Below are 25216 nucleotides of genomic sequence, written 5' to 3'. Positions count from 1 at the left end.
AGGGCATGGGTCAGCAAAAGCTGAGCAACAAAAGTGATATAAATGCACAGGAATTTCAGGGCTTAGAGGAGGGGAAGAAAAGAGAAGAGAAGAGAAAAATAGGAAGAGAAAGCAGAGTATCAGGATAGGAGGTTGGAACTCAAATTGCAGATTTGGTTGGAGGACTTTTAGGAATAGGAACTGACAACATTAAATTTTGAACCATCCACATTGGTGCAATCTCAGTCACTGGATTTTTTAAAACTTTTGGTAGGTATATGTATTCTGAGACTGACTTGTTCAGTGGAGAGTAAGGAATAGTATCTTAGAGCTTGTAGGATGCTGTACCTTATTCCTGAGACCCACAAGAGAAGTTATGGAAATCTTAGAAAATGGTATTTCCTTGGATTAAGGGGATAGATAAGCAATCATATCTTGATCTTACAAGAGGTCCTAATGGACATCTGAGTTACCTAGAAGACGGCTTTCAAGGATCACATTTATCTTTAAGCTTACGGAAGATATAAGTAGATGAATGGTTTGTTTGTGGCAGAAAATGTTATCATAGAACCCAGGCCAAATAGATGAAAGCAACTCTTGTACACAAGTTCTGTTTGAATAACATGGACACTAGCCATCTGGATGTACCTTAACGACATCATTTGACTGGCATTAGATTTCAATTTGAACTTTTACAGGAAGCCTCATGGGGCGTTTTAGAGATTTTAGAGGATAAAGAAGAAATTCACTTACTTTCAGTAATATAATTTGGTTGATTTTCTCCTCTCTGGAATGAAGTTCCAATTGGCTTGACAACAAAGAGGCATGTACCCCAAAATCAGTACTCAGACTGCCAAGCAGGTAATTGGGCAAGTTGGCATTTTTTACTGCTGTATCTTCTTCTTCCTCTTCTTCATCCTCTTCTTCATGATGCTTTTTAGCCAAGGTGATTGTAGACTGAACCTCTACAATTTCCTTCCGTAACTAAATATAGAAAAAGGTGAGACAAAAGTTATGCAATAACAAGAATTCTCTAAAGGGCAATTTTGCAATGACTTAATTATTTCAGTCATTTTAGATGTTAAATTATCTTGCCAACAACTGAATTCAAAGTGATGGATGGAACATGAAACTCATGCAGAAGAGTTAAGCTCTGGAAACTGAGAAACTGGATAAGTCAGAAGAGTGAAAATTGCCCTTGATACTATGTAATATTTATATTTCTGTCAGGATGACAGCTACTTGTAAATATTTTGAATCTTTCTTGGTACCTAAACATTTAAAAATATATCTTCTTTTCATGTTTACAAAGAAACTTATTCACATAGGACTGGTGAGTATCTGTTAAGAATTAAGTATCTTCACTTATGTTTCAGGAAAAGAATGGATACAAGATTCTGGCGAAACTACATTGATGGGGCAGTGTTTCTCTAGCAGTCTGAAAGAGATTGTTGCTGCTTTGAAACAAACAAAAAGCTGGAATTGCTCCGGGAAAACCATAATTCTACCAAAACAGATACTTGTTCATCTTTGGTCAATTATTTAAAAATATAATTCCTCATGATAAAAGAAGATAAAAAGGTAGGGTAGATAAAGACAACTTCTGACCAGAACAAGAACAAAATCTCAAATCTCATTTTTTAAAAGTATGTCCTCCTACTTGAGGGCTAGTCAGTATTGTATAAGATTATAGGCTTCTTGATTTACCATGCAGATTTATCTCCTATATTTATTAAAATATATTCTACAAATGAACAAGGAATGAAAATATAAACAGTTTCTAAACTTAAATTGTATCCTAACTCAAATCTGTATGGAGATCCTAAAATAAAACACATTTCTTATATAAACACATATATATTTAAAATTGTACTTTAAGACACTCTGTTTCAATCTTCTTTTGCCACAAAACTCTCTTTAATTCTTTCAATTCTTCATCTGTGCGTTCTTTCATTGGAAAGTTCTCAACCACGTAGGGCATGTGAAAGCACTTGGAAAAACAAAAGCAAGATGAGATAAATTCATTTGTAGTACAATTGTGTGTATCAGAGGTGGAGTGAGGGATATTATTGCCGATCAAAATTAATTCACAGGTCATCATGCACGAGTGAAATTGGCAGTGGGAACTTTCTTTAAAATAAAATAATGTACATCATTAGCACCGGTGTAAACTTTAGGTAGAAATACTGTACTTTTGTAAGGGATTTATTTCTAGAGCAGTGGTTCTCAACTAGGAATGATTTTACTTGCCCTGTTCCCGTCTTCCCCAGCCCTGCAAGGGCAGTTGGCAATGTCTGGACATATGTCTGATTTTCACTAATGAGAGTTTTGGATGCTACTGAGGCCTAATAGATAGAGGCCAAATCCATAAGACAATCCATAAGACAGCCCCCACAGCAAAGAATTGACCAGCCCAAAATGTGCCTCTCTTATGAATAATACTTAATCACAAATACGTAGGGTGGCCATATATTTCATTATCCAAATGAGAGGGGCAGCATATTTGAAAGTGAGAAGAGTGCTCTTAATTATTATTCTAGGACCACAGGCATAGGCTGGGCCTTCTGGTCACCCTACACAAAGAGGGAAATTGTGTTGGGAGGAATCTCAGTGAAAAAGGATTAAAAAACAGACATATAGAGGATGCAGGTAGAACTGTAACCAGTATTGTGTCTAGTTTTCGATCTGTGTGGAATGCGAGTGAAATGGCCTTTTGGAAGAGATAGATCGGAAGAATGAATGCAGGTAGTTCATAGGGAAAGAGAAAATCTCAAGAGACTGCTGGTGTGGAAGCTTACAGGAACTGAGCAGAGAGGAAAAAAGGATAACAAGAGAAAGTTGTGCAACTAGTGGAATTCGGTACAAGGAGGGCAAAGCATGCTCTGACTGTTTTTCCATGTATGCACTTTCTTAAAATTATTTAAAAATTTTTTCTGCCATGAGACTTTCAATGAAAATTCTCATCAGCTAAGGTGCTAGGCCTGGAAATATGTCTGTTACCTTAAGAGCTCGACCTTTCACAGCCATCGAGTTCCAGCATTCTTCTTTAATAAGTTCAGCCAAATAGGCCTTGGCGAGGTTATGCATCTCTGCATCTTTTCTTATCTTGTAGAATGTCGATGAAGGGGAATAATAAACATGAATATGTGGCTTATGGCTGCACATTTTTTTTCAAAGATTATTTATTTATTTATTTATTTATTTATTTATTTATTTATTTATTCATGAGAGACACAGAGAGAAAGGCAGAGACAGAGGCAGAGGGAGAACCAGGCTCTCCATGGGGAGCCTAATGCGGAACTCGATCCCAGGACTCTGGGATCACGACCTGAGCCAAAGGTAAGCGCTCAACCACGGAGCCACCCAGACGCCTTATGGCTGCACATTTAATGGCTATCTTCTTTCCCTAACACACGGAGCTGCCCTATGCTGAGATGCATTTTGGGGGAAATACTGTCTTATCTCAAGGACCTTTCCTAAAGTTTAGTCTGGTGGCTTGGGACTCCATTCCTTGGGCACTGGGGTGTCAATTCAAACACCTCTAATGGCAGGCAGGTCCTAAACATGAGCCAGGGTGGTGTGAGGACAGTTGCATGGCCATAGTGGGATGGATAGTTAAAATGCTCACTATCACAGATCTGGCAGGTTGGTGCAGGACTGGGGAATAAACCGCTGTGCCGGGTCTTCCTGATTTATTAGAGAAGTTCAGAAATGTGTATTTTTTTTTAATGCAACTATCAGATATCTAAATGTTGGCTTAATTCTTGTCAATGCATACTTGAAGTGTCAGTTTGTGATCTCTGTCTTGAGGTCACTTAATTCATCTATTATTTATGTCCACTATAAATAATGCTCCATTACTCTTGGGGATCATATGCTTGACCTTTTAGAAACATATGTTACCTCAATTAGTTTTATCTGATTAAGTAAGCCAATTGTTTGACCTTTAAGTGATTAAGAATTGTTTTTTAAAAAATATTATTTATTTATTTGACACAGAGAGAGAGAGAGACAGTGGGTGCACAAGCAGGCAAAAAGAGAGGGAGAAGCAAGCTCCCCACTGAGCAAGGAGCCCAACGTGGGGCTTAATCCCAGGACCCTCAGATTAAGACCTGAGCCAAAGGCAAACACTTAACTGACCGAGCCACCCAAGCACCCGAAGAATTCTTGTTTTAATGGAGTTTGCTAAAGACCTAATATGAAAGTGAGGACCAACAATTTTTAGTCCTTAGGGTCCCCTTTAGAACCTCTTTAGCATTTCTCTTTGTTAGCAGAATTATCTACAAACTAGCTAAGAATAATATCCCCCGGATTAGAAAATGTCATAGTTGTTCAATCATTCATGTTTGTTTTATTCATTGTCTGATCAAAGGCTTTGTCTAATTTGCATTTAATTTCTTTTTTAGCCATTGGGTTAATGGCTAATAAAGTTTTAAATTATTTTTTCTTAAATAAACAGCTGTTTTGGCTTGTCAGCTATCAGAACCTGCTTGATTCCCAGCCCACCAGCTTTTTCCTCTCTTCTGCTGAGGCTGTTTGATCAACCCCTCCGGTCCCTAATTCCGTGTTGAGATTGTCATTACTGGGCTTTGGTCTTTTTGCTCTGGTTGAGATCCTGAACTAGGGCTAGCTAATAGCCTGGTCCCTTTAGGACTGGGCTCCCTGACTGGTGGGTACCACTAACTCTGCCCAGGGACTAGTGTCCTCTTCCCAAATGTGCCTGGGTTTGTGGTGTCCTCTGCTAACACTGTTCTATCCTGGACTGTCTGGTTCCACTATCACATCCAATCTGGGGCTAATATTTTTTCAAAGCCCAGAGCTCAAAAAAGGTAATAATATTGGGGAAACAAGCATGTCACGAGCCTTTCTCTGTACCAAAACCTGCTCAGAAGATTAAGAAGGCTTCTGGAAGAATATGCAGGAATCTGAAAAGCAGCGAAGAGTATCTGGAACAGAGGCATGGGGTGGGGGTAATCAGGGTGGCTTTATCAGTGGTCTGTAGGTCAGCAGGCCAGAGGAGCAGGTTTGTGAGGATGAGTGGTCACACATGAGCTTGGAGGCAGAAACAACACGAGTGAGGATGAGGTTAGGCACCCCACCCAAAGTTGGTACGGAGTGGTCAAGCTGAGCAGGCTAGGAAAGCCTCATGCCAGAATGGGAGGAGGCATTCCAGGCTTGGGTGAAGCCAAGGTCAAAGGGGAAAAGCACTGAGAGTGCTTCCTGGATCTTATCCAGTTTGTGAGACCTTAGCCAAGTGATTCTAGGTCCAAATCCTCAGTTTCCTCAAGTCAGGACAACAACCACCTACCTTTTTGGATGGTTGCAACTATCACGATAAATAATTCAAAATGGTCCTAAATTGATGCCTATTTGTTATAAGAAAATGGGATCATTTCTAATAGCTTTCTGTTGAGTGTAACAAAAGCCAAATTCTTCACCATGATTTCAAGGTCTTCAGAGCTGGCCTCTGCTCCTACCTCATTCCATGAAACTCTCTCCTGTCTACTGTGCTTCTGCCCTCCTGGCCTTTCAGTCCTGGAATACTCTAAGCCATTTCTGCCTCAGGGCCTTCATTCATGCTGCTCCCTTCATCTGCCATTCTCTTCCCCTAACTTTGCATAGCCAACTCCCTTTCTCCTTTTCAATCTCAGCTGAAATGCTTTTAAAGTGGTCTTCTTTGACCACAGAAGTAGATGCCTCACATCTATCACAGAATTCAGTTTACTTTCATTATACAATATAGAGAGATTTGTTTAGGGTCTGTCTTCTCCGCCAGATCAGCCCCATGTGGGAAGGTTTCAGTTTAGGCTTTTCTCTAAACTGGACAGATAATAATTGGAGTTCTTGGGTGCTATACCCAAATATAATGAAATCAGATGGAAAACGCATGATGATGAACCTATCAAAACTACATTATATGATGGCCATTGGAGCTGGGATCGCTAGCATAGATGAGAGAAGATACATAGGGAACATAGTAATTGCTAATCTTCTATATTTTCAGAGTGGCCATAGAGTAGATGATGCTCAAACGGTGAGCAGTGAATAAAGGGAGAAAGATTTCAATTGTAATTAAGACAGGGCTATTGGCACCTGGGTGGCTCAGACAGTTAAGGGTCAGACTCTTGATCCTAGCTCAGGTTTTGATCTCAGGGTTGTGAGTTCAAACCCTGCATTGGGCTCCTTGTGGGTGTGGAGCTTACGAAAGAAGAAGAAAGAGAAGAAAGAGAAGAAAGAAAAGAAAGGAAAGAGAAAGAAAGAAAGAAAGAAAGAAAGAAAGAAAGAAAGAAAGAAAGAAAGGAAGGAAGGAAGGAAGGAAGGAAGGAAGGAAGGAAGGAAGGAAGAAAGAAAGAAAGAAAGAAAGAAAGAAAGAAAGAAAGAAAGAAAGAAAAGAAAGAAAGAAAGAAGCTCTTAAACCAGAAGGTCCAAAGTTGGCATAAGGTGACTGAGAGGATTTCTAAAAACTTTCAAACATATGGTGGAAAATGGTTGGAACAAATGTCATGAGGAAAGACAAACATCAGATGTGTGGCTGGCCTAGACACTCTTCTTTCTCCTAACTCCCAAATTTAATAATTTTTTAATTTATTCCATTTATATACACTAAGTTTGCTTTATTCATATTGTACTGGAGAAGTTTTTGTTTTATTCACATTATCCTAGAAAAATTCTTCCCATTTTCTTTTTTTTTTATTTTTTTTATTTTTATTTATTTTTATTTATTTATTTATTTATTTTTCTTCCCATTTTCTTTTTACTTCTTTCAGTATATTTCTTTATGGTGCTTAAATTAGATTTTTCTATACCTTTGCCACTTCTTCCTCATTTTCATCATGAAGCCTTTCCAGTTCTTCAAGATCCAGGCCAAATTCTTTTTGGTCTAATTTTGCAATATTGTCTACTGTTTCATTTTCTTCCATCATAGTCAGAACCTGAATTTTCAAATAAGAAAGAATGACATCAAGTACAAAGAATTAATCTTTATAGACATGCTTTTCTGAGTCTCTTTAGACAGCAGTCAATAAAAAAAAAGAGATTTTATCTAAATGAAACTATCAAGTAAAAATTAGATTATGGGCTTATTGTGGTTGTTTAAGTTTTCAGATTTAACCCTTAAAACCTCATTCATCTAAAAACAACAACAAAAGTGTGTAAGTTCATTGCTTCATTGAAATAAATTAAGGAATTATTGATATTTGGGTGTGCTGATGGTATTGTGGTTATATGTTTTAAGAGTTCTTATTTTGGGGTGCTTGGGTGGCTCAGATCCAACCCTTGATCTCAGCCCAGGTCTTGATCTCAGTGTTGTGAGCTCAAGCCCCATGTTGAGCTCCATGCTCCGTGTGGAACCTACTTAAAAAAAAAGAGAGAGAGAGTTCGAGAGAGTTCTTGTCTTTTAGAGGTACTTACTTAAATAGTTAAAGATGAAATGATCAGGAGAGGGGATAGTGAGTAAATGTATAGGATGAAACAATATTGGCCATTGGGTTTATTATCATTTTATTATTCTCTCTCCTTTTATATATATTTGAACATTTTAAAAATAAAAATTATCTTTAAAAGTTTATAACTTCAGAAAATTCAGGGCCAAAGGATACACATTGTAACATATATGACAAAGTATTAATATCTTTAGTATATAAAGAGCACTTATAAATCAACAAAAAATCAGAAAATATAATAGAAAAATTGAGCACTTCACTTTCAAAATGACTGACTGAGAATGGGCTTTAATATTATTCTTTCCTGCCTCAATCCATAAAATTAAGAGAAAAGAAGTGTATAATAAGTAGATAAATCTATTACTATAATTAAGAGGGAAAAAAGGATCCTTTAATACCATGGACACTGTAACATCTGAAAGATGAAAATCAGATGGATCTGAATGATACATGATGGTCCCAAGAACCCACGAGAAAATATTTAACAAAATGTAGAAGCTATACCAGATATGGGGTAACCTAGAAGTAGCTGGTAAAGTGATTAGTTGGAGGTCCTACATCAGAAACAGGCAGTTGACAGAACCTGCATGTATATGTACCACCACTTGATAAAACTCTTGGGGTCCCAGTAGTAATAACAGGGGTGTTTGCTGCCAGGTGAAGGGAAATGGAATAAATATTTGGGTGGGAGGTCAGCCTGGTGGCTCAGTGGTTTAGCGCCGCCTTTGGCCCCAGGTCGTGATCTTGGGGACCTGGAATCAAGTCCCGGTCGGGCTCCCTGCGTGGAGCCTGCTTCTCCCTCTGCCTGTGTCTCTGCCTCCCTCTCTCTCTCTGTCTCTCATAAATAAATAAATAAATAAAATCTAAAAAAAAAAATATCTGGGTGGGAGAGATAGGGCAATAACAAGAAGTGTGTCAGTGGCTAGAAGGAATTAGAGAACATCTCCCTCTGCCATAAGATAAGTGGCCAAGCCACTTCCCAACACTATCTACCCCTTCTCATTTTACTGAAAAACAGATCAGAATACCTGCTGACTTCAGAACTCCTACAAATCTTCCCAAGCAGGTTCAACTGGTGTAGTGGAATTATAATGGGGCATGTCAATTTTAAAGTTAAGTAGGCAATAATAAAAATAATAACAGACTACCAATATTTTGGGGAAAACAAAGCCACTGAAGAGAGACAACAAATTCAATAAACAGAAGGCTTGTTACACAGAGTTAATTAAACAAGAGTAGAATTTTACAGTAACTAGAGATGCAAAATACTGTATCTCATAAAAAGAATCACAAGATTATAGAACTTAAAAGTTTGATCTTTGAAACAAAGAAATTCTGTAGATGGGCTGAATAGCAAGATGGACAAAACTGAAGATAATTAGTGATCTGCAAGAATCAATTAAGAATTCTGCTGGGTATAACCAAAAAAATAGAGATCGAAAATGTGAAAGAAGAGTGAAGGCACTTATATGACACACCTAGAAGGACCTATAAATAATACACATCAGAAAAGAGAATAAAGAGAAAGGGGGGCCACAGGGTTGAAAGAAATAACATGGAAGAATTTCTAAAAACATAATACAGCATGAATACTCAAGACTGAAAAAGCATAACTAGTATGGTCCAGGCCCAGGTCTAGACACAGAAATGTCGTAAAATTTGGGGCCTGGCTGGCTCAGTTCGTTAAATGTCTGCCTTTGGCTCAGGTTATGATTCCAGGGTCCTGGGATCGAGTCTGCATCAAGCTTCCCACTTACTGGGAGTCTGCTCCTCTCTCTGCCCCTCTCCCTTGCTCTCTCTTGCTCTCTCTTTCTCCCTCTTTCTCTCAAATAAATAAGCTATTTTAAAAAAAAAGAAATGTAAAACTTCGGAACCAAATCTGAAACATTTTTAAAGAGGAAAAGAATATTGCAAAGTAGAAGAATCTAATAGAAGACCTACTTTAGCAACACTAGATGCAAGAATACAATGGGTCAATAACTTTGGATCAAATTTTGGAGTGAAAGAAAAACCTTGAATCTGTAATTCTATAGTCACCAAACCATTATTCAAGTGCAAGGTTAAACTAGAGTCATTTATAGATAGTCAGAGATTCAGAAAATTCACCAGTACCCATACCTCTGAAAGGATTATTAAGGATATACTAATGTCAGAGGAAGTTGGATAGAAAGACTTAAGTCTAAATAAGAGTTACATGTATTTAAGAGTCTTAAAAACTGGCGATTTAGAGCTATAATTCCAAATAATATCCACTGAGAGAAGGTGAAGGAAACAGAGAAAGCTGAAAAAGTAAAAACTAACAATAACACAATGATCTTGTCTTATTTGGAGGGTGGATATGGTATGATACACACTAAACCAGAGCTTCTCTAACTTTAATGTGCCAATGAATCACCAGGAGGTCTTGTTAAAGAACAGATTCTGACCAAGAGATTTAGGATGGGGTTAAGCTTCCACGTGATGTCAATGCTGCTGTGTTCTTCCATTGACTAGGAAGGTACCAGGTGATGTAGAAAAATAGAAAGTTAAGCATGTAGGTTGGAATTTTTATTTTATTTTTATTTTTTAAAGGTTGTATTTATTTATGCATGAGATACACACAGAGAGGGAGCAGAGACACAGGCAAAGGGAGAAGAAGACTCCGCAGGGAGCCCAATGTGGGACTTGTTCCAGGGACTCCAGGATCACACACTGAGCTGAAGGCAGATGCTCAACTGCCGAGCTACCCAGGCATCCCGGGTTAGAATTTTTAAAATAGAAATAGAATTATGAGTCCCAAAATAGTTTAAAAAAAAAGAACAATAATTTATAAATGTATGAGCAATCCAAGAAGACAGAAAGAGGGAAAAGAAAGGAGTTGAAAACATGTTAGATAGAACACCAAAAATAAAATGCAGGAATAATATTAAACATATCAATAATCACAATAAACATGGCTAAACTCACCTGTTAAAAAGTTTTGACAGGATTTACAAAGAAATAATCCAGCTGTATAATGATTAGCAGACAAAAGAAAGTTGTAAATAAAGGAATGGAGAAAGATATATAAGTACGTGAAATATATAACAAAAAGAAACAGCAAAAAACTTAATATAAAAACCAAAATGTAGATTAAGAACATTGAAAGTGATAAAGATAGATATTTCATAAGGATAAAGGAATAATTTACTGAGGAGATCTGTTGTGTACATTTTGGCATCTAACATAAATACTGATAGAAAGACAAGGATAAATTGACAAATTGCTAATCATATCCTAGAAGACAACAGTTCAAATAGCAAACACATAAATATGGATATAAAGTACCTGACACAATTAGATTGATCTAGTAGGAAATTAAAGAACATGGTACCTTCCCCTACTCATCCACTCCCCCCACCCCCCACCAAAACAACAACAACAAACCAACCCCAGAGAATAAAATATTATTTACAAACATACATGAGATAGTCGCAAAAAGTGACTGGATACAAGGCTACAAAGAATCTCAACAAGCTTTATTACTGACCGCAGTGAAATAAATTTCAAAGTTAGCAAAAGAAAGATATACAAAACAATCTATAATAATATACAAGGAAATTTGAAAACAGAAAAATGCATACACTTTCTTTTTTCTTTTTAAGATTTATTTATGATAGAGAGAGAGGCAGAGACACAGGAGGAGAGAGAAGCAGGCTTCATACCGGGAGCCCGACGTGGGACTTGATCCCGGGACTCCAGAATCGTGCCCTGGGCTGAAGGCAGGCGCCAAACCGCTGAGCCACCCAGGGATCCCTGCATACACTTTTCTAAGAAACCCTTTGGTTGTTGTGTTCAAAATGGAATTACAAATGTTTACAACTAAGGAAAGATGAGAAAATTACTTGTCAAAATCAATGCAATATAGTGAAAGTGGTACTCAGAGGTATATTTACAACCTTTCATACACTGGAAAACAATATGAAAGAAACCACTTTTCAATTCAAAAAACTAACAAAATGAGGACAAATAAACCTGAAGGAAGTAGGGAAGAACAAATAAAATTCTAAACTGATAAAACCCTAAAGTGGTCAAATGTATAGGTATAAAATTATATGTTCTTATCATAATAGAGTCATCAATAAAAACTGTACTATATTAATAAAATAGAAATACTGTTATAAAGTATATCAAGATAGGGATCCCTGGGTGGTGCAGCGGTTTGGCACCTGCATTTGGCCCAGGGCGCGATCCTGGAGACCCAGGATCAAGTCCCACGTCGGGCTCCCGGTGCATGGAGCCTGCTTCTCCCTCTGCCTATGTCTCTGCCTCTCTCTCTCTCTCTCTGAGTGACTATCATAAATAAATAAAAATTAAAAAAATAAAGTATGTCAAGATAAAAGATAAAAGGTATAAATATACAATTAGGAATAAAGAGAGAGCTATAACTAAAAAATCAGAAAGGACTTGAAATTAGAATATTATATAAATTTATATACTTTAAAACCTAGATGAGATAGAAAATTTTCTAAGAAACTGTAATTTATCAAATTTTTATTTGAAAAGAAACAAAACTTGACAAGACTGTAGATAAACTTGAAACAAAGAAAAGAATCAACTCCTGTAACAGAAATTAGGCACAGATGGTTTCATATGTGTGTGTGAATATTTTGGTTTGTTTTTTAACCAAATTAAAAGAAGAATTAGCACTTTATACATACTGATCCAAAGCATGGGGAAGAAAAGTAGAAAACTACTCAAATCATATGTTAAGGCTGGTATAACCCTGATACCATAATTAAACAAAGAAACCACAAGAAAACAATCTTACTTCTAGATAAAGATACATAAATCCTAAATAAAATATTAGCAAATGGAATCTGTTGTAAAATGACCAATGTCTATTGGAGGAACACAGGATATTTGAAAACTTCACAATAAAAACTCTTAGGTAACAAGAGATGGAAAGGAATCCAACTTGTGAAAGAATATCAAACAGATGCTGAGGCAAATATCACACTTAAAAGTTAGAAACTTTCCTGTTAAGGTCAGGAAGAAGACAAGCATGTCCACTCTTATGACTACTAGTATATTAGAAGCCCTTAGCATAAGACAAGAAAAAGAAAGTATAAAAATTGATAAGACACATGATTTTTCAGAAGATATGATACTTTACCTAGACAATCAAAAAGAACCAACTGACAAAATAGCAGAACTAAAAAGAGAATTCAGCAAGGTGATCAGATATAAAAGATAAAATCAGGGATCCCTGGGTGGTGCAGCGGTTTAGCGCCTGCCTTTGGCCCAGGGCGCGATCCTGGAGACCCAGGATCGAATCCCATGTCAGGCTCCCGGTGCATGGAGCCTGCCTCTCTCTCTCTCTCTTTCTCTCTCTCTCTCTCTGTGTGTGTGTGACTATCATAAAAAAAAAAAGATAAAATCAGTAACATTCATATATACTATTAATGACCAATTAGAAAATATAATAGAAAAATATTCCATTCACAAAAGCAAAAAACCCTATCAAATATCTAAAATAAACCTAATAAGAAAATTACACAAAGTCATTTTTAGACTATAAAACTTCACTGAAGAATTTTAATTGAATAAAGATATATATTTATTTACATATAAATATATTTATACAATATATATTATATATAAGATTCATATTATAGGGGGAGTGGTAAAATAGTGAAATAATAGGGCAACTCTAATCCTGCTTCCTCACTGGAACATAGGTAGATAAAGATAGGATCATTCTAAACTTCCATGAAATTGATTAAGAAGTCTTGCAGAAGAAAAAAAAAAAAATAGAAGTCTTGCAGAAGGAAGCTGCACATCTGCAAGTCAGAAAAACGACTCATGGAAGATGGAGGAATTCACTCTAAATGAAAGAACAGGATGAAATGATGGCCAGAGATTTAATCAATGCAGATATAAGTAAAATGTCTGAACTAGAATTTAAAACAACAATATAAGGATACTAGCTGGGTTTGAAAAAAGCATAAAAGACACCAGAGAATCCCTTACTGCAGAGATAAAAGACTAAAATCTAGTCAGGCTGAAATTAAAAATGCTATGAACAAGATGCAGTCCCAAGTTGAGGTCATAAAAATGATGAATGAGAAGAGTGAATCAGTGACAGAAGATAAAATTATGGAAAATAATAAAGCTGAAAAGAAGAGGGAAAGAAAACCATTAGATCACAAAGGTAGACTTAGGGAACTCAGCGATTCCAAAAAATGAAATAATATCCATATTATAGGAGTCCCAGAAGATGAGGAGCAGGAAAAGGGAGCAGAAGGTTTATTTGAACAAATTATAGCTGAGAATTTCTCTAATCTGAAGGAGGAAACAGGCATTAAATCCAAGAAACACGGAGAACTCCCCTCAAAGTCAACAAAAATAGGCCAACACCTTAATATATTATAGTGAAGATTGCAATTTACAAAGATAAAGAGAAAATACTGAAAACAGCTCAGAACAAAGGGTCCTTAACCTATAAGGGTAGACATAGAAGGCTGACAGAAGACCTGTCCACACAGACCTGGAGGCCAAAAAGGACTGGCATGATATATTCAAGATGCTAAATGAGAAAACTATGCAGCCAAGAATACTTTATCCACCAAGGCTTTCATTTAGAATAGAAGGAGAGATAGTTTACAGGACAAACAAAGACTAAAGGAATTTTCAACACTAAAACAGTTCTGCAAGAAATATTAAAAGGGACCCTTTGAGCAGAGAGAGACCAAAGTCAAAAGAAAGCTAGAGTAGCCATCCTTATATAAGACAAACTAGATTTTAAACCAAAGACTGTATTAAGAGATGAAGAAGGATACTATATCATAATAAAGGGGTCTACCCAACAAGATCTAATAATTGTAAATTTTTATTTCCCTAAATTGGGAACAGCCAAATATATAAACCAATTAATAACAAAATTAAAGAAACTCATTGATGATAATACAATAATAGTAGGGAACTTTAATACCTCACTCACAGCAATGGACAGATCATTTATGCAGAAGGTCAACAAGGAAACAGGGGCTTTGAATGACACACTGGACCAGATGGGCTTAACAGATTTCTTCAGAGCATTTGATTCTAACCAGCAGAATACATTCTTCTTGAGTATACATGGAACATTCTCCAGAATAGATCACATAAATCAAGTCTCAACTGGTACAAAAAGACTAATTTCATACTATATGCATGTTTTTAGACCATACTGCTATGAAATTTGAAGTCAGCCACAAGAAGAAATTTGGAAGGACCACAAATACGTGGAAGTTAAAGAGTGTCCTATAAAGAATAAATGGGTCAACCAGGAAATTAAAGAAGAATTTAAAAAATATATGGAAGCAAATGAAAATGAAAACATGACAGTTCAAAACCTGCAGATACGGCAAAGGTGGACCTAAGAGGGTAGCATATAGCAATATGAGCCTTTTTCAAGAAGCAAGAAAAGTCTCAAATACACAATCTAAACTTACACCTAAGGGAGCTGGAAAAAGAATAGCAAATAATGCCTAAATCCAGCAGGAGAAGAGAAATAATAAATAATAGAGCAGAAATAAATGATGTAGAAATAAAAAAAAAAACAAGTAGAACAGATCAATGAAACTAGGAGCTGGTTCTTGTAAAGAATTAAGTAATAAGATTGATAAACCCCTAGCCAAACTTATCAAAAAGAAAAGAGAAAGGACCCAAATAAATAAAATCATGAATGAAAGAGGAGAGGTCACAACCAACAGTGAAGAAATATGAACAATTATAAGAGAATATCATGAGAAATTATACGCCAACAAATTAGGTAATCTAGAAGAAATGGATACATTCCTAGAAACGTAAACTACCAAAACTGAAACAGGAAGAAATAGAAAACCTGAACAGACCCATTATCAGCAAAGAAATTGAATCAGCAATCAAAAATCTCCCAACAAACAAAGAGTCCAGGGCTGGATGGCTTCTCAGGGGAATTATAACAAACATTTAAAGAAGAATTAATACCTATTCTTCTGAAACTGTTCCAAAAAATAGAAATGGAAGAAAATTTTCCAAACTCATTCTATGAAGCCAACATTACCTTGATCCCCAAAGACCCCGCTAAAAAAGATAATTACAGAACAATATCCTTGATGAACATGATTACAAAAATTCTCACCAAGATACTAGCTAATAGGGTCCAACAGTACATTAAGAGGATTATTTACTAAAACCAAGTGGGATTTATTCCTGCAGGAGTGGTTCAACATCTGAAAATAAACCAATGTGATATACCACGTTAATTTTAAAAATGGTAAGAATTGATAGATGCAGAAACATCATTTGACAATATACAGCATCTTTTCTTTTCTTTTTTTTTTTAAGATTTTATTTATTTATTCATGATAGACATAGAGAGAGAGAGGTAGAGACACAGGCAGAGGGAGAAGCAGGCTCCATGCCAGGAGCCTGACGCGGGACTCGATCCCGGGACTCCAGGATCGCTCCCTGGGCCAAAGGCAGGCACTAAACCACTGAGCCACCCAGGGACCCCCTAAAGCATCTTTTCCTGATAAAAACCCTCCACCATGAAGGAATAGAGAGATTATAGCTCAACATCATAAAAGCCATATACAAAAGACTCACAGTGAACATCATCCTTGATAAGGAAAAACTGAGAGCTTTTCCCCAAAGGTCAGGAACACAACAGGGATGTCCACTCTCACCATTGCTGTTCAACATAGTACTGGAAATCCTAGCCTCAGCAATCAGACAATAAATAAATAAATAAATAAATAAATAAATAGCATTGAAATCAGCAAAGAAGTCAAATTTTCACTCCTCACAGACAACATGATACTCTGCAGTAAACCCAAAATACTCCACCAAAAACTTGCTAGAACTGATACAGGAATTCAGCAAAGTTGCAGTCTATAAAATCAATGCACAGAAGCCAACTGTATTTCCATACACTAAAAATGAAGCAGCAGAAAGAGAAATCAAGGAGTCGATCCCATTTACAATTGCACCCAAACCTATAAGATATCTAGGAACAAACCTGACCAAAGAGGTAAAGGATCTGTACTCTGAAAACTATAGAGCACTTATGAAAGAAATTGAGGAAGATAAAAAGAAATGGAAAGATATTCCATGTTCATGGATTGGAAGAACAAATAGTGTTAAAATGTCTATGCTACCCAAAGCAATCTACACATTCGATGCAATTCCTATCAAAATTTTTCACAGAGCTGGAACAAACTATCCTAAAATTTGTATGGAACCATAAAAGACCTTGAATAGCCAAAGTAATGTTGAAAAAGAAAACCAAAGCTGGAGGCATCACAATTCTGGATTTTAAGCTGTATTACAAAGCTGTAATCATCAGGACAATATGTTACTGGCACAAAAACAGACACATAACTCAATGGAACAGAATAGAAAACCCAGAAATGGACGCTCAACTCTGTGGTCAACTAATCTTTGACAAACCAGGAAAGGCTATCCAATTGAAAAAAGATAGTCTCTTCAATGAATGGTGTTGGGAAAATTGAACAGCCACATGTAGAAGAATAAAACTGGACTATTTTCTTATACCATATACGAAAATAAACTCAAAATGGATGAAAGACCTAAATGTGAGACAGGAATCCATCAAAATCCTAGAGGAGAGCATGGGAAGTAACCTCTTTGACCTCAGGCATGGCAACTTCTTGCTAGACACATCTCCAAAGGCAAGGGAGCAAAATGAACTATTGGGACTTCATCAGGATAAAAGCTTTTGCACAGTAAAGGAAACAATCAATAAAACTAAAAGGCAACCTACAGAATGGGAGAAAATATTTGCAAACATCTCATCAGATAAAGGGCTAGTATCCAAAATCTATAAAGAACTTTTCAAATTCAACACCCAAAAAACAAATGTCAAAAAATGAGCAGAAGACATGAATAGACATTTCTCCAAAGATGACATACTAATGGTTAACAGACACATGAAAAAATGCTCAATATCACTCAGTGTCAGGGAAATACAAATCAAAACCACAATGAGATATTACCTCATACCAGTCAGAATGGCTAAAATTAACTCAGGAAAAACAGATGTTGGCAAGGATGTAGAGAAAAGGGGAACCCTCTTACACTGTTGGTAGGAATCCAAACTAGTGTAGCCACTCTGGAGAACAGTATGGAGGTTCCTCAAAAAGTTAAAAACAGAGCTACCCTATGACTCAGTAATTTCACTTCTAGATATTTATCTAAAGGATACAATAATCATGATCTGAAGGGGCACATGCACCTCAATGTTTGTAGCAGCAACATTAGCCAAAATATGGAAAGAGCCCAGATGTCCATCAACAGATGGTGGATAAAGAATATGTGGAGATATCTCCAAAAATAGCAAATAAATTCTTACCCAAATCCAAGATAAGCAATGTATTCTCAATCAAAGTCAAAGCAGAGTTTTACATGGAACTTGACAAGCCAATTTTAAAATTCAAATAGAAAAATATGTGTGCATAAAAAGGTCAACAATTTTTTTTTTTCAAAAGAAGAGTGGGGCACCTGGGTGGCTCAGTGGTTGAGCATCTGCCTTTGGCTCAGATTGTGCTCCCAGGGTCCTGAGATCAAGTCCCATATCAGACTCCCCACAGGGAGCCTATTTCTTTATGTCTCTGCCTCTCTCTGTGTCTCTCATGAATAAATAAATAAAATATTTTTTAAAAAGGAAAAGAAGAGTAAAAGGAGAATTACTTTCAAGGTGTAAAAATGTTTTATAAAGCTATAGCTATCAAAATAGTTTGGAATTAGCTTGGGATCAATACTCAATTTCAGAATAGAGGGTCCAGGAATACTGTCTACATGAGAATCCAGGAACTGACAGAGGAAGCACTGCAAATCAGTAGAGAAAGGATGGTATATTCAATAAAAAGGACTGGCGAAATGGGCTATTTATTTGAAAAAATAAATTTAGATACATATCTCATACCATTCATGAAAATAAATTACAGGTGAAATAAGGGAGTATTAGAAAAAAAATATGTTGAGACTTTGGAAGTCCTTTTAAAGCCACACATACAAAACAAAAGCTCTAAAAAAAAACTATCAGTACATTTGGATCATAACTAGATCATAGCTCCAGATTTTCCCCTTGCATACTCTGTGCTCTTTCCCCCTCCCAGCTGATTGTGGTGAGCTCAAGCAAGGCAACTTACTTCAGAAGCTGGGAGCTGAAGACCCTCTGCCACCTGCATCTCTGAATGACTGCATGGAATAGAGCACCTAATGACCTGAAATAAACTTCCAATCCCTATGCCACTATATTTTTGGAGTTTAGTTATTATCACAGCTTAACTAGCCCTAATTATCATAAATATAAATTAAAATAAAAATAAAAAACTCTACTATCAAAAAGAAAAAGACCAACAACCCGATAGAAAAATAGGCAAAGGATATGAACAGAAGAGGGAATACAAGGTATTTTAGAGTTATAAAGAGATATTCAACCTAATTAGTAATACAGAAAATAAAACAAAGAGGAGGAAATTCCCGAAGAAAAATCTGAGGACATTTCCCAGAACTGAAAGACAAAGGTTTTTTTTATTGAAAGAGCTTACCAATGTCTGGCACATGAGGATGACAAAACAAGCAAACAAAGTAGGATCCTGGTACAAAATAGATGACACACAAATGGGATAACTATGGAGAGGGACTTTTACAAAAGTATTGTCAGGGTAACAGAAACCAGCAAGGCATGATAAAGCATCTGAGGCTAGCATCCACAGAAAATGATCACCACTCCTATGTGTGATGGACAAGGGTGGGGAGTGATTACTGGAACCTGAAGAGATCAGTAGCTGTAGGAAAGGGCTGACTGTTACTGCCAACTCATGATACCACAAAGAAGCCACTGGAGGAATAAAGACCCGGCTCTCTGATCTGCTAATACCACTCACTGGCTAAGTGCAACCAGAAACTAGAGGCAAGATAGCATGGTGACAATATCCACAGAGGGTAGCCTCTTGAGAACAAGGTGGAAAAGTGTGGGGAGTATATCTGCACCAGCAAACCAAGAACATCCATCAAACCTATCAAGGTGTATAATTATGAAGTCTCCTAAGAGCTGGGATAAAAAAAAAAAAAGGATCCTGTAAGTTTATAAAGACAAGAATCTGGTTACTTACAAAGAATTGGGAATCAGAAAGGTATTGGATTCTCTGAAGCAAACATTGAGAACTAGAAGATGATGGATCCAGCCTTCAAAATTCTGAGGGGATATCGAGGAACACCTAGGCAAGTTATCAAATGAGTGTGACAGTAGGATAAAGACATTTTAAGAAAAATAAAGTTTCAAAAATGTCTCTCCCACATGCCCTTTCCCAAGAACAGAGCCAAAGCATTGTACAACTTTAAGGGCCAGGCACCATTCACACTGTATTATATTTAAATGGCATGCCAGAAGCACAGCTAAATGATGTCCTCAAACATGGGACGACACAACAGTCCTGCTTAGAAGCCAGCAGAAGATGTCCATCAAAAAAACAAAGAAAAACTCATGGGGCCCTGGAAAGAGGGGCTCTAACTCAGAGGCAGGTGAGAGGATTTCCTAAGAAGATAGACAAGAGGAGTTCCTAGGACCAGGTACATCACCTAGGGAGCAGGGTGCTTAGACTGGACCTGGAAGATGGAAAAGGTCATAAAACCAACCAACCAACCAACCAACCAACCAACCAACCAACCAACCAATTTGCCAAACAAACAAAACACTGACAGCTTGATTTCCTCAGGTATTTGTATAAAGAAGAGTTATTAGCATTTTGAGAGTCTGAATAGGTAATAGGTACATAAAAAGGCTTAATCTGAAACAAAGGCAATTATTAATTCCAGGAAAAATATGATTATAAAAATGGAAATGTAATATACCATGTGGCTCAGCTTTGAAGAACATTTATGTAACTATAATAGTGTGCATACTGAGTATGGATATATGTGTATGTTGTAGTGATGGGGGTGTAAAAGAACCTTATACCATCTTCTATACCAGAAAGCCCACAGTTAGTGTCAAAATAGAAATAACAGTATTAAAAATATGATTTAGAATGATAGAGGTAGATATCCAAACAAAAAAGCTGAAAGAGGGATCCCTGGGTGGCGCAGCGGTTTAGCGCCTGCCTTTGGCCCAGGGTGCGATCCTGGGGACCCGGGATCGAATCCCACGTCGGGCTCCCGGTGCATGGAGCCTGCTTCTCCCTCTGCCTGTGTCTCTTCCTCTCTCTCTCTGTGTGTGACTATCATAAAAAAAAAAAAAAAAAAAAAATGAAAGAACTGGAAACATTTACCTTGGGAGTACAGGAATCCTAGTGAAGAGAAGCAGGGCAGGTGCTGCTTTTAAAACATTATTCTTAATTATATAACTCATTATTTAATTTGTAAAAGTGTAAACATATAACTTTGATAAAAATAAGTACTAAAAAAACAAATAAGACCCAGTGTTTCAGGAAGACAGAGAAGAAAACCATTGTTTATATATAGTGTGGTATGGTTCAAATTCCACCATGGTACAGCACTGGTAAAAAAAACTGAACTTACTGGCAGAGGGGAAAAATGAGTACAGCTCCTCATGCTGTGTTGGAGAAAATAAAGCTTAGAAAGGAATTTTAGACTGAGGGCTAGCATGTAAGTTTATGAAATCATAATACTTAACAGTTTTAGCAAGTGCTTTGATTCTCGTTTTTATCTCTTTCCTTTTCTTGGAAAACAGTTTAACTTCATTTTTGATGGCCTGAAATGGAACAAGTATATCACTTAAACATGCAAGAGAAATGACAGTTATATGATAAATACGTTGATATATACAGAGGCACATAGATACATAGATAGCACTTCTCTAGAAACACAATTTTTTAAAAGACTAATGATACAATACAAATATTTATTACAATTACAAATAATAATACAAAGTGTACATGGAGTAACACCACTCCAATCCCTTGCTTAAAGTTCACTGCAACTATGTAAGTGACCGTCAAAGCAATTTGCAACTGATATCATTTTTAAGGTCAACGGAGAGAAGAAAACAAACAAACAAATAAATAGATGACAAAGGAAACCAGTCTGCTATTTTATTGGGGTCTTGAGTAAGATTAACAAGCTAAATCCAGACACGAGCTGCTGGCTTTGTCACCTTCCTGTACATCTGAAGCCACCATGTCCTTTTTCCTGTTCCTGGCTCACACCTTTTCTTTAAATCAACTTTGTGGCATCCCCCAACATTTGCCTCAAATGAGGTATCTGATTATTCCTCACTTTGGCTTCCCCTAGACACTTTTGTTCTGTCTCATATTAGCTTAAGTACTGTTCTTAAAGCTAATAACTTCATCTAAAGGTTGGCCTGGATGAGGGTGTTTGCTTTCAGCAAAGTTATACTCATATGATGTAATGCGCTGCCAAGTAGATCTTGTTCTATCTTCTAACTTTCCAGTGGGTTTTCAAAGGAAACTAATCTATTACTACCTTACAAAGCATTATTTCAAACCTCTTCCATGTTTTATAAATACCTCTTGGCTTTTTTGTTGTATCCAGGGAATCTCCTTTATACCATCAACTTGGACTAAGTCCTCTTGTGATGATGAATCAATGCTTGACTTCATATTCTCACTCATCTTAGAAGAAGACAGACATTTCTTAAAATTAAAATTCTTTGCCTCCCACCCTACTTCATATCATTGCTTTGGATCTTTTTGTACTTGTTGCATTTTTAAAATAATACCAAAAATTTCGCCTGCCTAAGATGTAATAACTTATTAATTTAATTCCTACCAGTCTGTCCTTATATCAGCCACACTTTTCTCTGAGAAGGCAGAAATGATCAGACAAGTTACACATTTACCAAATTACTCTTGGCCTCCTTCCTGTCATTACAGACTACATGCTCCTGCCTATCAAGCCCAGTCTTGCTATAGTACTTAGGAATTCAATCTTTTCCTCCTTTTTGAGGAAAAAAAATGAAAAATCCCATTGCCTTTCTGCACCATCCATTTCTCCTTTCTACTGAATGTTTCCCAACAAATCTTTTCCAAACATGTTCTAGTATATGCTGTCCTAGGAAAGCTATTGACTGCCCCCTCTCTATGCTCCCCTTTGCAGGAGAATGTCTAGAAAGTTTGGGATGTCACACTCTTCTGAGCCTTCTAGAACGTCACCAGCTGCCCCCTTCTCAGACTCCTTTGCTTCCCTGAACTCTTCTCATGGATCTCTAGAAGTTACTCTGTCTTGATCTCCTCTGTTTCTTGCCATCCCCTCCTCCACAATAACTGTACCTGGTTTTATGGCTTTAAATTCCTTGCATGTGCCCTTGACGCTCAAATCAACATCTTCAATCCTGACCTCTCCTCAGAACTCAAGTTCATCTGTCCAACAGTCTACCTGGTATCTCTCCTGGATGTCTAACAGGTTTCTCAAGCTCAGCATGGGTAATTGATTTCAGAATACCTTCTTCCTCCCCATAACAGCTCCCTTCTCCATAGTCTTCCTCCTCAACCTGCATGGTACCATCTTCTACAAAGTTATTTAAGTAAAAAAATCTAGGAGTCATCCTAGAGTCTTTTCTTTCCCTGTCCTATATCCAATCTATCAGTGATAAACTGTCAATTTTATTTATTTTTTAAAAGATTTTATTTATTTATTCATGAGAGACACACACACACACACAGAGGCAAAGACACAGGCTCCATGCACGGAGCCTGATGTGGGACTCAATTCTGGGACCGTGGGATCATGCACTGAGCCAAACGCAGACACCCAACTGCTGAGCCACCCAGGCGTCCCAAACTGTCAACTTTAACTCTGAAATCTACCTGGAATCTATTACTTCTTCTCCATAATATTTCTCCTCCATTGTTGTAACCCAGACCTCTGCCATATCCTCTTAATTAATCTCCCTGCTTCCATTCTTGTTCCCTACAAGAACCATTCTCTAGGCAGTGGCAAGTAACTATATATATATATATATATATATATATATATATATATATATATTTATATTTATATTTATATATATATATTTATATATAATGATCTTGTACATATATAATATATGTAAATGATTTTGTAAATCCTCTGCTCACAACACTTTAATAGGTTCTCATTACATGTAACATAAAATCCAAACTCCACCTGTGGGCAGCTCTGGTGGCTCAGCGGTTTAGCGCTGCCTTCAGCCTAGGGCCTGATCCTGGAGACCCAGGATTGAGTCCCACCTCAGGCTCCCTGCATGGAGCCTGCTTCTCCCTCTGCCTGTGTCTCTGCCCCTCTCTCTCTTTGTGTCTCTCATGAATAAATAAAATCTTCAAAACAAAACAAAACAAAAAACAAACTCCACCTGGTTTACAAAGCCTTTATCTACCTCTACAATCTCATCTCCTATTGTTTCCCTTGCTCACTTCAACTGCACAAACTTCTCGGGGCCTCAAGCATGCTGTTCTTTCCCCTTTTGCCCTATTCTTGCCTCTCTGCCCCCACCATTGCACCCTCTTTTAGTTCAGATCTCAGTTTACATGTCTGTTCATTGGAGAGATTATTCCAGCCAAACATTAGCATTTTTATTCACTAAATGGATCTTGTCACTATCTAATATTTTCTTGTTTGAGTACTTATCTATCTCTCCCTGCTCACCCACAACTCCTAATTAGAATGTAAGCTCCTTGAAAGCAGAAAATATTTCTGTCTTGTTCATGACTATCTCCCCTACAGCCTGGCACTTTGTAGGTACTTGATAAATATTTGTTAAATAATTGAATGAATGAATAAATGTTCTCTGGCTAGACACTTCCTAAATAAAGTATATGATGTAAAGGGAGAGAGAGACTGGTTTGATCAAGCACCAGAATTAGGAGTAAGATTTGTTTTTCAGGCAAGCCCAGATCTTATATTATGGTTTAAATAAGATCTAGGATATAATATTAGCTTTGAGAATATTGCTTTGAGAAAGGCTGAGTATTTTCTCACAGAGGTAGCTCATGCTCTTTTCAAAAACCACGGTATACCTGGATTAAGTATCTGCTAAAAGAAAACCACAAACTGAAAACTGATATCTGATTTAGTAAAGGAGAAGTGGTAGGTGGGGGGAAGAGGAGAAGGAAGGAAGGAAGGGAGGACAGAAGGACAAATGCTATGTTGGAACTCAACTGAGCATTCAGATTTTGATTCCAGATTCAAGGACTCTCCTTGTTGTATACTTAAATAATCATTTTCCTCATCCATGGTGTTGTGCAGAGAAATTAAAAGTTTCTCGTAATATTCGATAACTTCACTGGCTAAGTTTCCTCCAAACCGCCTATATTAATAAAAAAGAAATAAACAGGCTACAAAACCACAATTTTAAAAAGTCACATTAAGTAGCATTATTTCCAGATACCTAACTATTTCTACACAAAGAAATATGGTGTCAATTCTCCACAGTGCCCTGTAGTTATCAAGACTCTGTTTCTTAGAAGAGAGCCCTTTCATGGGCTCCTAGACATAATAATCCTCTTGACCTCTCTGAGGGGACCTCTCCTCACATTGTCCCTGTACTCCTCCAACAGGTGTTATGAAAGGGAGGACTGATCATCTCGTATGTACTAACTCTGTCTTGTTATTTTTTGTATTTTGATGCTCTAACAACTGGAGCCTTGCTGACCCTTGAGGCACCGCTCCTTCCAAGACCAGCCAATTGCTACAGGTAGGAAACCACTCACCATGGAGCCTCCTTTCAAATACAAACCAACCGATCCAGAGCCCACACCTCCAATTCAGGGCTACTATTTCTTTACCCTAATCACCCCAGGGCCAAGTATCAGACAATGGGGGCCATT

General features: G+C 37.1%; 1 protein-coding gene across 3 annotated transcripts in view; it reads right to left on the bottom strand.

The window, feature by feature from the left end:
- CFAP43 (cilia and flagella associated protein 43) overlaps window positions 1-25216 on the bottom strand; it is a 111538-nt gene that overhangs the window by 26553 nt on the left and 59769 nt on the right. For all 3 annotated transcript variants that reach the window (XM_072805417.1, XM_072805420.1, XM_072805418.1), the window contains 7 exons: window positions 24549-24696; window positions 21920-22024; window positions 21067-21144; window positions 6786-6911; window positions 2980-3084; window positions 1853-1969; window positions 733-963 (listed from right to left, as the gene is read on the bottom strand). In XM_072805417.1, coding sequence (XP_072661518.1) covers window positions 733-963; window positions 1853-1969; window positions 2980-3084; window positions 6786-6911; window positions 21067-21144; window positions 21920-22024; window positions 24549-24696 — 910 coding nt within the window. The remainder of the gene's footprint in view (window positions 1-732; window positions 964-1852; window positions 1970-2979; window positions 3085-6785; window positions 6912-21066; window positions 21145-21919; window positions 22025-24548; window positions 24697-25216) is intronic.

This window comes from Canis lupus, chromosome 29 (assembly GCF_048164855.1).
Source record: "Canis lupus baileyi chromosome 29, mCanLup2.hap1, whole genome shotgun sequence".
In the NCBI taxonomy this organism is placed as follows: Eukaryota; Metazoa; Chordata; class Mammalia; order Carnivora; family Canidae; genus Canis; species Canis lupus.
Note: the sequence above shows the minus strand (reverse complement) of the source record. Positions and strands in the feature narration are given on the sequence as shown.